Source organism: Sceloporus occidentalis, unplaced genomic scaffold (genome assembly GCF_023333645.1).
Source record: "Sceloporus occidentalis isolate IW3139 unplaced genomic scaffold, rSceOcc1.0.p SCAF_4, whole genome shotgun sequence".
Lineage (NCBI taxonomy): Eukaryota > Metazoa > Chordata > Lepidosauria > Squamata > Phrynosomatidae > Sceloporus > Sceloporus occidentalis.
This window is the reverse complement of record NW_028316984.1, coordinates 123,668,442-123,685,339: the sequence shown is the minus strand read 5'-3', so window position 1 is coordinate 123,685,339 and position 16,898 is coordinate 123,668,442. Positions and strand designations below refer to the sequence as shown.

Genomic DNA, 16,898 nt, shown 5'->3' with positions numbered 1-16,898 from the left:
AGAGTGGTTTAAGTAGCTATTTCTTTAAAACATCACAAAATGATAGTTTTCTGCTGTCAAATGTGGAGCTGATTTTGTGACATCTATGAGCTCTGATAGCTTAAAAAACACGAGACAAACCAATGCCACAGTATCATGCAACTGCTAGCATAAAAGCACTTCTTTCCTACGCCCACAGACATCTGTGCTTCCCAAAACCCAACTCCAGAGGCATTCCCACTCCTCTGGAGCAGATTTTGGAGGTACTGGGTTATGTACTAAGGAAAGTATTCTTTTGAAAGAACAGCCTAGTGGCCAGAAAGTAGCATACTGATTTACTTTGAGCAGTCATTTGTCATTTTTCAGCAAAACCTTTAGTGACTTAGTGGCAAATATGCTCTGTGGAAAACTGGCCCAATGTAGAACTGTTTTGAGCTAAGAACATGGCTCCGTTCCACAGAAAGGCAACTTTAAAGTACTGCTTTAAGATATGGTTGTGCATGGATGATACACCCATTTGGATTTCTACAAATTTTAGGGAACTTCTGATACTGAAATAAATTTGGCTGGTACTTCTGACTCATTCTTGCTTACCCAAAGTTAAATATTACTTGAGATTTTGGTTTTATGGTTTTGGTAAATGAAGCAGAACACATGTGGCAAAAATGTCTGCTTTCCTTTTTAAAAATAACATAGGATATGTTCTACAGCAAAGTACCAACAAAAACTGGTTAGCAATTCCAATTATTAACTAATTCTAGGTTTTGAAATTGCAAAAATAGACTTTATTTCATACTAATATAAAATTGATTGTGCTTAATTATTCATACCAGTAGCTGTGGAGAAATGTCCAGCATCACCCAGATGTGCAATTACATGTGGCATGTCCTCTCGTGTGCCATTCACTTCACTGTACCTTCCAGAATGTACACTATTTAGCAATGGATCATGGGTTGAGTCTTCATGTTTGACATCCTTGCTGGAGATCACAGCTGTTGTGACAATGGTTGAATGTAGATTGATTGGAATATTCATATGCCACCACCAACTAGTGTTGGCCTTAATTTATTTAATGGGTACAATGAAAGACCATCCCTTCAAATATTTGTTTAAGAGAAGAGTTACCAACTACTGAGCAGCCAGACATTTGTGAACCAGCAGTTTTCTCTTAAATTATAAGCATTTAATCTGAGTAGAAGATATTACTAGATAAGAGAATATCTGCATCCTGCTGAAAATGACATCTTATCAGCTATGAAAAGCATCAGAAAACATGATAACCCTGTTTGTCTGATGCTGTCAACCCAGGACATCTGGATTCAATCCACAGCCAAACATGGCCACTAAAGCCCTAAATAGCTCTAAACAGGCTGGCCTGGGGCCAAAAGTAGGGCTAGATAGGGCTGGGCATCCACACACACCCAGCCCTACTTTTGCCACCTGTGCGTCATTATGGTGTGTGCCCATCCACATGGGACGCGACATTATGACACACAGGTGTCAGAGCACCCAAACAATACTGGCCGGAAGGGGTGTCATCATGACACATGAGCGCCATTATGGCATCCCTTCTTTTTGCTCCTGAGAGGGAGCTGATTGTTGCCGCGCCGTGTGGTTGCTGTGGCAACGGTCCAGGGCAAACAGGGGCGGCATTTCACTGCCCATCTGTAGAGCCGCTAAATTACCATTTTCCACCATAAGGAATAATGTTACAAGATTCCCAGTGTTATGGTGTGCAACATAAGTTCTTTTGTTTCTATGCGGTGGAGAAAGTGCTTTCCTTGCCCACCTAGCATCATCAGAGAGTGGAAGCGCTGAATTCTATCACTTTTTAAAAAAGACAGATAATTGCAGAATGGTACCACCCCATTTCATACCATTGCCTAGTAAAACTATAGTCATGATGAACATTAATTGATTTCAGAGAGCAATACAACATCCAAATTAAGTCCTTTTGTTATACCTCAAGTACTATGTGTACTAGTTTTTCCCCCTATAACATATGTTTGCCAAAAATGCTTTCTGGGTTTTGTTCCAGGGCTTTGAACAGCAACCTAAATCACAAAACTGAAACACTTAAAAAGATTTTTGTGGAGTGGAGATGTGGGAATGAGGGGAAAGCTGTCCCAGTAAATTTCTTTGTTGTTCTTCTGCTAAAGGCACAAGATCAAGGTCAATTTTAAAAAATGGCAACCCAAACATTACAGAGGCAAAAATGTATATATTTCAATACTCTATAAAGTTATGTCAGATAACAACTAACCACGAGTGAACAGATCCAATCGCCTCTGGAGCATGTCCTTAGACTTATGGCTTATGTCTACTGTCTACAGAAAAATTATAATGTGTATGATATGTACAATGCAACTATACTTTCTCCCTTCATTGCTATCAGCTATAGGAAAAATAGACAGTTACAAGTGAATAAAAGTACCTTGGTCAATCTACCAAACTGCATTTTAGTGAGTAAGACAAGGGGAATTGCCCCAGTAAGACAAGGGGAATTGCTCAAGCCAGAAACAGAACAAAAAGAACAGCCACCATCACCATCACAGGAAGCAGACCAGAAGCCAACCATCATCCCATTGATATGATAGCAAAAATGCACCTGATGTCAAGCTGTATAACTCTAGTGCATAACTGATATGATTAATTGAAAAAAGCCAGACACCAGTCATTAAATAATGTTCGCTTGTAGATGCACCTTTCCAAAACTCACATAAAGTCAAGGGAATGTTAGGAGCAAGGAAGTCATTATAGAAATGAAGTTCCATAAATTTCTTATCAGCATTATTTTCATTCCATATTAAAGAAACTGAAATATGGAGAGGATCATTGTAAAATGAATGTTCATAATGCAAATTCTAAGCACAAATGCTAGACAAAGACCACAATGTAGGCCTCCATGCACTGAAATAAAGCTCAAATTAAAACATGATAAAGAAATGACAAGTATAAATGAATTTTAGATAAAACATCTATTTTTGAACTGTAGGTCCTATGTAAACAGTCCTTTGTAGGTGACAGTGCTTAATGTGTACCCAGACATTTAATGACTCACCCTTTTACCTAGAGGGATCTATAAAACACTGCATACATTACCATAATTAGTTCTTACTGGTATTTGATGTCTGGAGTTCCTGATCACCACTGTTGTCCCACTCAATAACTGTTTCAGGATTTATATGGCCAGACCCTTCTTCATTATCATCACCATCGTCACCTCCACCATCATCATCATTTTCTTCAGAACTCTCATCTAGTGATTTATTGATGTAAACCGATAGTAAGCTTTTGATCTGTTTATCAATTTCTCCTTGATCTCTTTATCCATTTCTAACCCAAATAAATACTGTCACTTTTTAAATTGCCTTTCTATACTTGCTGCACCATTTCCAAAACTGAGTCAGAGATTAAGAATGAGTAATAGAATTTTATTCTGTTTAAGAAAGTCCAATAGCATAGATGAGTCTGGAATTTTGCTGGTTAGTCCCAGCATTCAATGACTTAGTTGTTGAATTGTGAGACAAGACAGCTAAATCTTATTGATTCAGCTGTCTAGTCATGTCAGACTAACAATATGATATAGGGGCTAAAGAATATTATGTGGTCTTGAAAGGTAAAGGAGAATCTGGATTGTGGCCTACTAATAAAATCCAGTACAGGAGAAACAGGAATATATTTCAGCCAGGCATAAGTATAGTAGCATTGTTACTATATTTTTGCTTTGACTAGAGATGTAGTTTTCCCACATAAATTGTCACACAAGATATTATGAGTGACAGTGGTACAGGGAAGAAAGAGTATGGAAGAGGCAATCAAGATATTGTGGAATCATCCCTATTTGAAAAAAAATGTTTTTCTAGTAACACCTGAACAGTATTTAATTTGACAACAAACAAAGCAGAAGAAATGCTAGGTCCACCAATATCATGTACTCCCACATCATACTGTAATATTAAGCTAAAGGATCTATTGAAGATGTCCAACAGGCCAACAGGCAGAAAGAAGTCACATTATCCCATTATTTCAATGCTTTGGAGAGCCAGTATAAGAACAGGGAATATCAAGAATAGATACCTATAAGCAATACAGAACACAAGATCAGTCCAAACAAATAGTTTTTGGGAAGTCTGAACAAATTAGATTTAATGTTATATAGGAGAGTCAACTCTCATATATAAATAAGATGTCTGCTGATATCCCGATGAAGTTTATATTTTAGGTAATCATTAACAGGTAATTTTTTCCTCTAGGGTTCCCCCCCCCCCCCCATGGGATACTGCACCTCATTACAGTCAATACTGGGCAGGAATATAGAGTAATTCCATTTATGCTGGATGGATGTTTGAAAATATTCAAAAAATATATAAAAGCAAACCGTGATTTAGCCATTTTATATAAGAGACACCATTTCACTTCCCATTGTATTTAATGGGACTTGAGCATCCATGAATTTTGGTATTCGTGGGGGGTCCTGGAACCAAACCCCAGCGGATACCAAGGGCCCACTGTATAATTTTCTAGTTCACAGAGTCTGATGTTGTCCAAAATCTTCATCATCTGCAGCCTCTTGTTACACAGATGCTGTATCAGAAGCCATTTGGCTGTACAACTAGGAAATGTAGATATTTCTTTACTGCATGAAGAACCTCATCCACATAAAAAGTACGTCTGAGTTTGATGACATTGTTGCAATTTGTTTTACAAGTGGGGTATAATAAAGGAGGGTAGAAAAGAACAATTTAAGAAAGCGTTCATGATGTGAGAGTAGATGTTCAGCAGTGGATGATTTCAGAAAATCATCTGATAGTAGGATTTAAAAAATGTGAAATAAAATGGTTACAGTAATGAAGAATGTCAAAACATCATTCTAGATTCAATAAGGCTTAGGAATTGCAATGATGAGTGTTTGACAAGATAATGATTTCATGTCAACAAGCTTTTGTGACTGTTATCAGAAATATATGACTACAAAGATTTAACTGGAACCTTAAAAACCTAGAGAGAGGGAGTTAGAAGGCAGAAAAAGAAACATGACTAAATCTTGATGACTGAAAATAATAAAAGGTAAAACAAAAAAGCACATTGCAACAGTATAGAACTGTATCTTCTTCAATTATATGAGAAAAGTATAACGAACACCTGCTGAAACAACTTACACAACAATGACCTTATTTAGTCATGCAACCATTTCTTTCTGTTATGAGGAGCTTTTATACGGTGGACTATTCTTTAAAATGATGAGCCATATCATAATTTTGAAAAAAGATTTGGACTAATTACAGTGCAATTGAAGGGAAACATAAAGGCTTCTCAATCACATATTAAAATGTTTGCACTTTGTATGAGTGGGTTTCCATAGGCAACTATAGGAAATCAAGGCATTCAAGGCTTTGTTCTCCAGAGATATTTGCTATATTGGCCTAAGACAAGGCAATAGCAACACATCTGTTTAGCCATAGCTGGTTGGTGTAGTGACCACTATGCATATGGACGTATCCCTTGAGCTGAGACAGACATCATTTGGCTACTTGTTGTGTATACAGAAGATGTGCTATTAAGTTTTTCCAGCATGCTGGCACAGTTGCTTAAAACAATATTTGCAGGGATGTGCCAAAAGCCAATCTGCACAATGCTCTACATGCCACTGACAGTCACCTGACTTCAGCTCATGGCACCACTGCATAAGCACCATAGGAGCCATTGCAGCTGGTTGAAATGCTTCCTTGAGGCTTTCAAGCACAGCAAGCAACATACATGAAAGAAATTAGCAGCATTTTCTCATGAAGGAAACTACTATAAAGAACATAATATAACAAAAATTACATGTGGGAGAAACATTGAGCAAAAAGGTTGTGATATATTATTACCCTTGCCAGAGGTTGTGTTCTGTCTTCTTTCATGTTCTTCAGATGGCCACCACAGAGGGAACTCTCCAGGAACCTGTTGGCTTTCAGTAGAGTTTTCATGATGCTTTCCACTGTTGGATACTTCATCAGCTGTAATGATGCCAGAACAACTAATATGTTGAATATATGCTATGCTCCATTAATTTGTCTTCACCATATCCAGTATTGCCTCTTAGTGGAGAGTAAATAGCTGTCCTATTGAATGGCATTTCTGTTGCAAGCCAGGAATAACAACCTAACGCACACTATCAGTGCAGTAAAAGACATAAAAACTGAATCTATTTACAGGATATGTGCAACTAATCAGCAAGCTGTTCGATCCAGAAAATATCCATGAATCCATTTCAGAACAGCACACTAAAATGATTATGCTTACTGATACTAGGTGAAGGATGAATCTTGCTACTATATTGATCTTCTTCAAGTTCAGGTGTGACCTTGGCTGAATCTTCTTGCTTTTCATAGAATCCAATTTCTATCACAGTTAAGTTAAAGGATGATAAAGACTTGCATTTGAACATTCGTCTATGATAGGTAACAATGAAAGAAGATATCTAGCACTTTTGGGTCAAGGTTGACAGCTTGCCTCATTCTAGTATTTTTCTCTCTTCTTGTGTGAGATGATTCAAAGAGTTACCGTATCTTTTGATTATTCTCCAGTTATTTACTTTTGTTCCTCAGCAAAGCCTTGGTCTTCTGCTTATGGCAGCAGTACATAGAAAGAGCAGAGCACTATCATTTCCTCATCCATTCATTTACATCACTGTAAGATGTGAAGATGTAAATCTCATGGAGAGCATTCTCAATGATAAGGAGGAAAGCAGCAGCATTCCAAAGAAAGGAAGCCTTTGAGAAGAGGAAGCACTTAATGAGAAGAGGAAGATCTCCTTGAGACAAAGAAAAGACACAAATTGGCAACTTTCCATTTCAACACAATGGAAAAAATGAGATAGCAAAGAAATTCCTGCTGGAAATCCCATCATGTATTTCCCCCCAGATGACACTGTTGCTTTCACACTTATTCTAAGAACAATAATTCTTCATTTTGGCTCCATGTTTCCAATATATTCACCAGAAATGAAACTGACCCATGCATGTTGAAGCATTAATCATTTTCTTTAATTGTCTTAAATATTATCTATTACTGTCTATCAACCAACTATAATTTCTAGGATCATTGGAACTAAGAATCTCAGGAGATTATCACATGAGGGGAAAAGTGGGAAGTAAAAGGTATGTTCCTGGTATAACTGCATGATTGCGGTGAGGTTTTTCATACAACGTCATACTTATCTGGGGCTTTTCCCATGAAGACCCTGGAATCCTCCAGCAACAAGTCATTCATGGGGAAGTTCTGTGAATGGCTTCTCAATCATGAGAATGAAGCACAATTAGGTAGGTGTGAAAGTCAATCTCATTTCATTCTTGCAATTGGAGAAGCAATCAGGAACATTTACCCACAATGCATTTCGCTGGCGGCAGTTCCTTGATCGGTGTTGCACTGGATTTAGGTCTTATTTGTAAGGTATGCCGCATGAATTTGTTAGCACTGGATGAAAGTAATGTGTATATTTTACTTTGTTTTATTTTATTGTACAGGTGGGAAACATTTGGTGCAAACATGTGCCATTGTACCGAACGGTGAATGAACAAAACGACCAACAACAATGTAATAACACTTTATTAGTGAAGATGTGCAGAACGCAATCACCAGATTATTTGGCTTTTATGTTGCCATTATTGCATTACTGCTCTCATGTGCAAAAATATTTACCACTATACTGTCATGTTGTCTTCTAATGATGCAATTTTTGCTGAATTGGCTCTGGTGTGATAATCTCCACTGAGTTACAGACTCATAAGGTCACTGAATCCAACTCTTTTTTCAATGCAGGTCTACAATGCACAATCCAAGGACACAATGCAGAATGTTCCCCTACTTGGTGTCTGCTTGACTAAAGTAGCAGTTCCATTCATTTTCTGGGAAACAACTGCAGTGTAACAATATAGCAATGAACCAAAATATGTTTGCAAATGTAGGGTTTCATCTGCCATACGTAAGCAATATCTAGTCTGAAAGACATTGGGACTATGTAGACTACCCCTAAGGGACAGCATGCAGCTGCCTCCATTTTTGCTGGATCGGGGCTACGGCAACCACACGCCACGGCCCTGATTTGGTCTTTGTAGGGTGCAAAAAGGAGCCAAAAAAAGTGACTCCTTTTTGTGCCCTGCAACGGGCATGATAGCTATGGCGCCACGGGTTTACGGCGCTCCTTTGGTGCTCTGTCGTGTGGAGTCGTGCACAGCGTCACGTTGCTCTGGGGGCAGAGCCAGGACATGCGTCATGTGGACACTCATCCCCAACTCTGCCCCCAAGCTAGTCTTTAAGGTTGGTCTGCACAGGGCCTTACTTGGTTTGGTTTCAAAGTCTAGGCAAGAACTGTAAGACAGAAAGCATTCAGTGCTCAGTTGAAATCAAAGCATTTGGTTACACAACAATACCGGAAGCAGAAATCTTAAGTTAGAGAAGTTTGATCCCATCACCGAAATATCATATGTGAATGTGCGCGTGCGTGCGCACACACACACACACAGTAAGAGTTCACAACAGCAGAACTGGCTCGGCAGGAGACTCCAACTCTACCCCTTGAACTGCCTTACTGCACAGATCCAAAGAAGCAGGAGGACTGTTAAATGAAGTATAGAACAGAACTGAGGAGAGAAGACCATAGTGTTATTTTCTGGCTTCAGCTTTCCCAGTAAACTGAAATCATGAGAAACTTGTTTAACAGATGCTGTCCTAGTGATACTATCAACACAGACAATGGTAGAGGCAAAACATGTTTCATTTCAAACAGCTTGCAGCCATTTACCATTTGGAGGAGCTTTAATTAGCCACTTATAAATTGGAGAAATTGACTTGGGGTTGTCTATATTTAACGAAGAAGTCCTGAGTAAAAATTAGATTAGTTTAAGTGGTTTTATTGGGCAGTCCTTTGATACTTATTTCCAGTTTGCCTTTCCATGAACCTGGCTAGGCTATGAGCCTTCCTCTGGAACCTAGTTCAGATATCTAATCTCGGCAATTTCTTTGCTCAAAGCTGAAACAAGAATGCTGGAGTCAAAAAAGAAATCCATATACATAGTTGCTTGTGACCCCAAATCAAGCTACATCAATTTGCTTTTGTGGGCAAGAGTTACAAAGACATAGTGGCTTTGAAACGGTTGTTGCTGCAGCTATGAAAAGACAAAGCTGTGGCATAAATTGCAAAATCTTTTCTACTCAAAAGGCAATTGTGTATGTATAGTGAAAACATTATTTAAACCTATAATATTATTTATTTAAACCTGTTCGCATATGTAATGGTGATTAATGATATCCATGAAATGTGCAACAGCAATTAAGAATCACTTCTTCCCCTTTTTCAGAGAAATGCCTTAAATGCTCAGATGGCTGAAATGCTGGTTTTGACCATCCCTAATATCCACATTTCTTCTAATTGTTCTAAAGGGATTGTTCTAAAACAAGGACATTTCTGCTGGCAGAAAAGGATTGTGCCCAATCCTGTACTCCTCCCAGCCAGGATTAGGTTTGTACACTGTCTCTCATTACTTCTGTCAGAAGTTCAGTACTCACCCTGAGGAGGTTTACTGGGAAAATTAGAATACCCACCACATCAGCAAAAGCTAAGTAGAAACACATTTTAGTAAAGAACAACCAAAAAAGCCCATTTAAATGGTAGCTGTGGAAAATATTTATGTACAAGTATATAAGAAGGAAAAGTGATCTCTTAGTCATTCATATCTGGAGGAGAATCAAAATGATTTTGGCTCCAGTCATAAGAATTCATAAACATTTTTGAAGAGACACAAAAATCATTGCATATAAAGAAACCCAAGATGAATGCAAAATTTAAAATCCTACCAGAAATACATAGATCATAAATTCTAAAATGGAGTCCACCCTTCTCCCTCCATCCCACCCCTCTTTTACCCTAAGTCAGGGCAGGGGGAAATAAAGATCATAATAACTAGATGAAACCAGACTGCTTGTAATGCACACATAGAGTCATAAATACACATTTTGACTGATTCCTTTGAACTGCCCATCAGAGAATCAAAGAGCTCCTCAAGCAATATTCTGTCAGTCTTTCAACAGGTCATTTAGACTGCATATATAGTAAGACCTTGATCATTGCTCTTACTTAGTATTCAGGAAAATACTGAACATGCTGAAACCATGTGCTCAGGAAGAATATATCAAAGTGGAAAATCTCTTTCAAAAATGGAAGAAAGATCTCTGAAGGAAAACACACAAACCCTGATTACTACTTTCCAGATGATTACTTCCCAAAAGAACATGCCGATACCTGGACACTTGACAGAACAGCACACTGGATATACAAATATCATAATTTCATTAATCATACCTTTAATCACATATTTGGAAGGCATTCATAGGACTAATTAATGGAGTGAGTTTCAAGGCACATGCACGGTGCACCACTGTGATACACAAAGCATAAAGTGTGATCAGAGTATATATCCATCCCATATAATTCACTGCTTTCTTTTTCTCAAGCTTGCCTATCAGGCAACTAGCTCATTAACTCAACATATCATGCACGGAAATCACACATTAAGTACACCTCTTGGAGATTGTGTGTGATGAACCTTATTTGTTTAAATTGTACCACACAACATACATCCCTTCATATGAAATTGTGCCAAGAATGTTTGAACTTATTTGAGCCTGAAATGTATGATTTATAGCCACAAGAGTTGCACCAGTTGTTCAAAGAGAGTTTTAGTAAAAGGTCCACAAAAACCAATCATTCAATTTATTAGACTTACTAGTATGTTGGAGGTGCTGGTCAAGTGAATGATCTCCTCTCATTGAAGTAACATCATCTGTATAACAACAGATGAATGAGTTGTAACTTTTCAGCTGCTGATTTACTGACCGCATTATTTCACTTCTTAATTGTTATAAATTGTCATTTGTTTCTGGTCATCCAAACTAAGGTCATTTTTTTTTTCTTTTCCACAATTCAACCATCATCTCACGTTTAAGGAACCCCATAGGAGAGACTCATAATTCCAGTGTTAGTAGTGCCATGAACCTGCCTCAGGGTTTAAAGGAGTTCCTCAAGATGCTGAACCTATTTTGTGGGGTTTGGAGGATATGATTCAGAACCTTCAATGGCTCTTTTAAGGTTTAGATTAAGATCTGGAATAGATCCACATCACTATCACTGCTACTAGCTGTCACTGATAATGTGGATATATTTTGACCATAAATGAGCCTAGGTGAGTTTTGGCCTCAAACACTCCACCATTTCTTTCTCCCTCTAGCACAACTTGGAAGAGGTTGGAAGCTTTCATCTTGGTTCTTAATTAACCAGAATTTAATAGCATGGCTAAACTCATGGTTAGTGCATGAAAAATGACATTAAAAAATAGCTAGTTGCAGTTACCGTTTCAAGTCCCAGCAAATAACAAATACCCATTATATCGTCAACTTTAAAATTTCCCCTTCTCTTTATTCATAAGTAACAAACATAATTACTTTCGAAGAGCAATCCTAATTCAGGTATGCTGGTTGCTGAAGGTTAGGATTAGACATAAAATTCTACTAGTGAAATCCCATACTGCTGTTAAAAATATTCTCCACCAGCTGATCTTGGAAACTTGCTGACAGAGCAATCTGTTAGAGGAACTGCTCTTCTGGCTACATTTGCTAGTTGAAGATCCAGTAAGGATCCAGGGGAAAGGAGCAGGCAAGTTATATTTTGAAAGCCTTACAAGGCTACTCTCTGAGAATGAATCAGCAGTGGCGTACATGGAGTATTATTTTGACTCATTGTTAAAGGTTATAGCAGGGTAAGGCAGAAGAAGCCAATGCTAACTCAGTGGGTACCTTTTCACATTATTTAAATCCATCCTGTTTAATTGCAGTAATACCTGCAGTATGAGGATACTGGGAAATACCATGTCTGATGAAATTGGAATCTGTTGTTGGTCTATCAGTTGCAGAACCGCTGCCTGCACTAATTTCATCATCAGTAACTGGTGGACGTTCTGTGAATTTCTCTCCTTCAATATAGCGTGATCCATCAGCATTGAAAATTTCTGTTGAAAAGAAAAAATAAACCATTTTACATCATACTTAACCTGCGTATAGATTAATATTTGCAGCAAGATGACTATGTATGAAAATGAGACAATAATTTAAAAGTGGACGGTGTGCATATAACAACATAAGTGCTGCAGGAATAAGGAACCTTTGACTCTCCACTGTGCTGGAATTCAATCTCAAAACACAGAGAAAGATAAGACATTGCAGGAGTTAAACTTCAAAATATCTGGAGAACCAATGGTCCCCCAACATTTTGTGCACAAAACTGTGCACAAAAATAACCACATGTTTTTATTCTGCAATACTGCTCTTTCTCCACAATTTTTCATTATCGTTTGCTTGCACAACAAAAAAATTAGATCAAAAAAACGATGCACACAACAGAACAATAAAAATAACCTCTTAGTTTTGTTGTGCAAAATGGCTATTTTCTGCACAAGACTGTTGTTGTTGGCAAGATTTTTGTTGAGTAAGATTGCTGGGGGGAAAAACTTTGTGGCTGTCTGGAAACTGGCTTGAATCCTGTTGGGAAGTTCCAGATGTATACTCAGTGACTCCTGTGCCAACTCCCCCCCCCCCCCAACCATACTTAGCAGGCCACTGTGACTGATGGGGGAGTCTGTTCCCCTAACAGTTAGAAAGCATCTGGCTGACATTTCCACCCCCTTCCTGATCTCTAGTACAACATCAGAAGTGAAGCTCCAGTCACAATTCTCCCTTGTGCTCCTTCAAAGTGAGGTGGGTCCATCTGCAAACTGCTTCTCAATTGACAGAAGAGCAGGCCTCCATAGATTGCAGGAATTGCTTCCTGGTAAGTGGAGATTTGCGGACTTTCACAGTTTTTACATCCCCTTGGATCAAAAATTGATCAGAAAGAAACTGCAGTCACAAAATAAGAAGACTAAGAATGGGAAGGGCACCAATGAAAGAACTAGACAAGATCCTAAATAATAAAGATATACAAGTGAGCATTAAAGTGAGAATCATCCAGTCCATTGTATTCCCCTTCACCATGTATGGATGGGAAAGCTGTACCATGAAGAAATCAGATAACAAGAAAATACAATTGGCCCTCCATATTCATGGTCTAGAGCAGGGGTAGGCAACCTGCGGCCCGCGGGCCGGATGCGGCCCGGCGAGGCCTTGGGACCGGCCCCAGCCCAGTCCTGCTGCCGATTGACGCCGGGGCCTTTGGCCTCTCGCGCGAGGGGCATGGTGGGGCAATTGTCTATAGAAGCCTCAGAAACATGCATTTATCTTAACATTTTTTTAAAAATCAGCAAATTTTTGTGTGTCCTCCATTTTTTATTTAAAAAGCGCCTTCCATTTGAAAATTTTGTCCTACATTTGTCCCGGTTTATTTATTTATTTATTAAAAAATAATTATTTATTTTTTGGCTTCAGCCCCCCAGTTGTCTGAGGGACAGCAACCCGGCCCCCGGCTCAAAAGGGTTGCCTACCCCTGGTCTAGAGACTCACTGTTTCAATTATTCACAAGCATTCCTCCTCACTTTCCCTGCCTGATCTCTCCTTGGGCAGCCCAGGGAGAGATCAGGGAGACAAAGGCAGGAGGTGCTTTGCTGCCCCCCCCCAAAAAAACCCCTTCTCCTCCCCAATCGTCTCCCTAGGCAGCCCAAGAAAAGGATCAAGGAGGAGAAGGGTCTCAAAGAGAACAAGGTACCTCTTGCCTTCTCCTCCCCTTCTTCTCCTTGGGATGCCCAGGGAAAGGATCATGGAGGAGAAAGCTTTTGGAGGGGCCAAGGCACCTCTTGCCTTCTCTTCCCTATCCTCTCCCTGGGCTGCCCAAGGAAAGAATTGGGGAGGAAAAGGGGCAGGGAGCCAATTAAAGGAACAGGAGGTTGGGGAAAAAGGACTGTGCACCCCTGCTCCTCTTCCCCCTCTCACCCTTCTCTTTAACTGGCTTCTGAGTAGGGGGCAGAGTTATTTGCAATTTTTCCATATTCATGGGGGTCTCATTCCCCTAACCCTTGTGAAAATGGAGGGAGAACTGCAAACTCATTTGAGATGTGGTGCTTTAGAAGAGTGCTAAGGATACTGTAGATAGCCCAAAAGACAAACAAATGGATCCTTTAACAGATTGGGTCTGTGCTTTCCCTGGAAGCAAAGATAATTAAATTGAGGTTGTCCTATTTTGACCACATCATGAGAAGGCATGAATTATTGGGAAAGACAATAATGTGAAGTCGAAGGCTTTCATGGCCGGCATCCATGGTTTTTTGTGAGGTTTTCGAGCTTTGTGGCCATGTTCTAGAAATTTTTCTTCCTGACGTTTCGCCAGCCATAGATGCTGGCAAAACATCAGGAAGAAAGAATTCTAGAACATGGCCACATAGCCTGAAAAACCCACAAAAAACCAAAGACAATAATGCTAGGAAAGATAGAAGGCAGCAGAAAGAGGAAGATCACATGCCAAATGAATAGAGTCAATCAGAGACATCATGGGCATGATTTTGCAGGACCTGAGCAGAGCAGAGGCTGTGGGTGGTGACTCCTTTGGGGGTCGAACGACCCTTTCACAGGGGTCGCCTAAGACCATCGGAAAACACATATTTCTGATGGTCTGAAGAACCGAGACACTGCTCCTCTATCCATTGGAGATCACCACAACATGAGGAACTGTATTAAAGGGTCGCGGCATTAGGAAGGTTGAGAACCAGTGGGATAGATGATTTTGGTGATGTCTCATCCACAGGGTCTCCATGAGTCAAGGTTGACTCAAAGGCAGCTAACAACAACAATGAACTAGGGACTACATAGGAACTGTGAATACAAAACAGTCATGAGTAAACAACTCTCTGGGCCCATTCACACTGCATTTCAACCTGGGCTCCAATCTGATTTAAATAAGGGTCGTTCATACTTGTGCTGGCGTTTCATGACCTGAATTGGGGGGGTCGTTCACACTTGCGCCAGGGTTTCATGACCTGAATCAGGGGTCAGTCACACTTGCGCCGGGGTTTTCTAACCCAATTTGGGGGGGGGGGGGCGGTGTAAATCCCCCTTAACCTGTTGGGTTTTTTTGCCATGGATTTTCTTGCAGTTCTTTTCAAAAGAACTGTTCTTTTGCCAATGGGAACCTGAAAATTGTTCCCATCCAATTCCTTCCTTCCTCCTCCTCTCCCTCAGCCACCCTTGGTCTTGCCTCCCTCCAGCCACCTCCGTTTGCCACCCCCGATCTTGCCTCTGTTTGCCCCCTCCATCCTTCTCCTTCCTCCTCCTCCCTCCTCTGTCATCCCGATCTTGCCTCCATTTGCCCCCTTCGTCCTTCTCTTTCCTCCTCTTCCTCAGCCAATTCTACTCTCCTTCCCCTTCCTCCTCCCCTCTTCTACCAGGATCGTAGCATTTTATCCCGTTGCCAAATGTGAACGGAATCCCAGGGTAAAATGCCAAATCAACAAATCAATGCCATGGATAGAAGCGATCCTGGCAATAAATGCCACAGAGAGATTTGTTGTGGCATTCCAGGGAAATAACCCGGTTCCCACACTAGGTTATTTCTCCAGTGTGAACGGGGCCTATGTTATGCATTCATAACTGTCCAACAGGATTCTGGTCAGTGTTCTTTGAACAAAACCCCATAATTTTCATGCAATAAAATGTGTATTTTTGCACAGAATTATTTCCTGAAGTACTTTGAGATGTATGAATACCAGGTACAGAGTGCACAGAAATGTTTGCTTTCTCTGTGACAAGGAAAAAACTTATCCATTATTTATTATTTGTCCAAATTTCTAAGGATGAAATAGTCAAATGTTTGACACTGCTTTAACTGCCATTGCTCAATGCTATGGAATTCTGGGATTTGTATTTTTGTGAGATATTTAAGCCTTGTTACAAAAAACTATCCTAGGATTCCATAGGATGGAGCCATGACAGTTAGAGCTATAAGAACACCCTTTCCTTAACCAGGAACCCTGTCCAGAAAATGGATCACATTGAGTGTATTTACCTAACCCTGAAGGCCAGAGACAGTCTGGGGATTCTGTTGGTCTACCGGCCACCCCGTGCGCTAACAGACTCCCTGGCCGAGCTGACACAACTGGTCTCGGAACTGGTGTTGGAGTCCCCTAGGCTTCTTGTCCTGGGGGACCTCAACATCCCTTTCGAGGCCAGTCAAAATCCAACAGATGCAGCTCGGGAGTTCATGACTACCATGACTGCCATGGGCCTGTCTCAATTGGTTTCAGGGCCCACACATTGTGCTGGTAATACCCTCAATGTCATCTTTAGTACGGACATGGACACTCCATGGGCAGAGATCTCCAATATCTCTGCCTTGTCATGGACGGACCATTTCCTGGTTGAGGCTCGAATCAAGGCTTCTACCTTAAGCCCCCCCCCCCCCGGGGGTGGAGGACCAATTAGGATGGTCCACCCTTGAAGGTTGATGGAACCCAAAAGGTTCCAAGAAGACCTAGAGGGGTATATGGCTGGAACTGATGGCTATTCTGTTGATACCCTGACAAACATCTGGGACACTGATCTCTCCAGGGCTATACACAGCATCGCTCCCAAGCGTCCTTTCTGGCCTGCTTCCAAAAAACAACCCTGGTATACGGAAGACCTCAGGGAAAGGAAGCGGGCTGTGCAATGACTAGAGCGCAACTGGCAAAGACACCAGCACTCAGCCGACAAGGCACTCCTAGAGTCACTTTTGAAGGCCTACGGAGTGGCAATAAGTGCAGCTAAACATTCTTTTTATGCTGCACGTATTGCGTCCGTGGAGTCGCGTCTGGCAGAGCTGTTCAGGGTAGTGAGGGAGCTAACACATCTGCCCCCCTCCCTGAACCCTATTTTAGAGCCATCTAAAGCCTGCTGTGACAAATTTAACAACTTCTTCGCAG

The 16,898-nt window shown here is 40.5% G+C and overlaps 1 protein-coding gene across 1 annotated transcript in view; it reads right to left on the bottom strand.

Annotated features, from left to right (window-relative positions):
* The window catches only part of LOC149314585 (uncharacterized), a 112,188-nt gene that overhangs the window by 28,659 nt on the left and 66,631 nt on the right, over nt 1-16,898 (bottom strand). Inside the window, exons 5-8 of the mRNA XM_089521431.1 lie at nt 11,859-12,026; nt 10,749-10,805; nt 3,098-3,238; nt 808-971 (exon numbers count right to left, since the gene is read on the bottom strand). Coding sequence (XP_089377557.1) covers nt 808-971; nt 3,098-3,238; nt 10,749-10,805; nt 11,859-12,026 — 530 coding nt within the window. The remainder of the gene's footprint in view (nt 1-807; nt 972-3,097; nt 3,239-10,748; nt 10,806-11,858; nt 12,027-16,898) is intronic.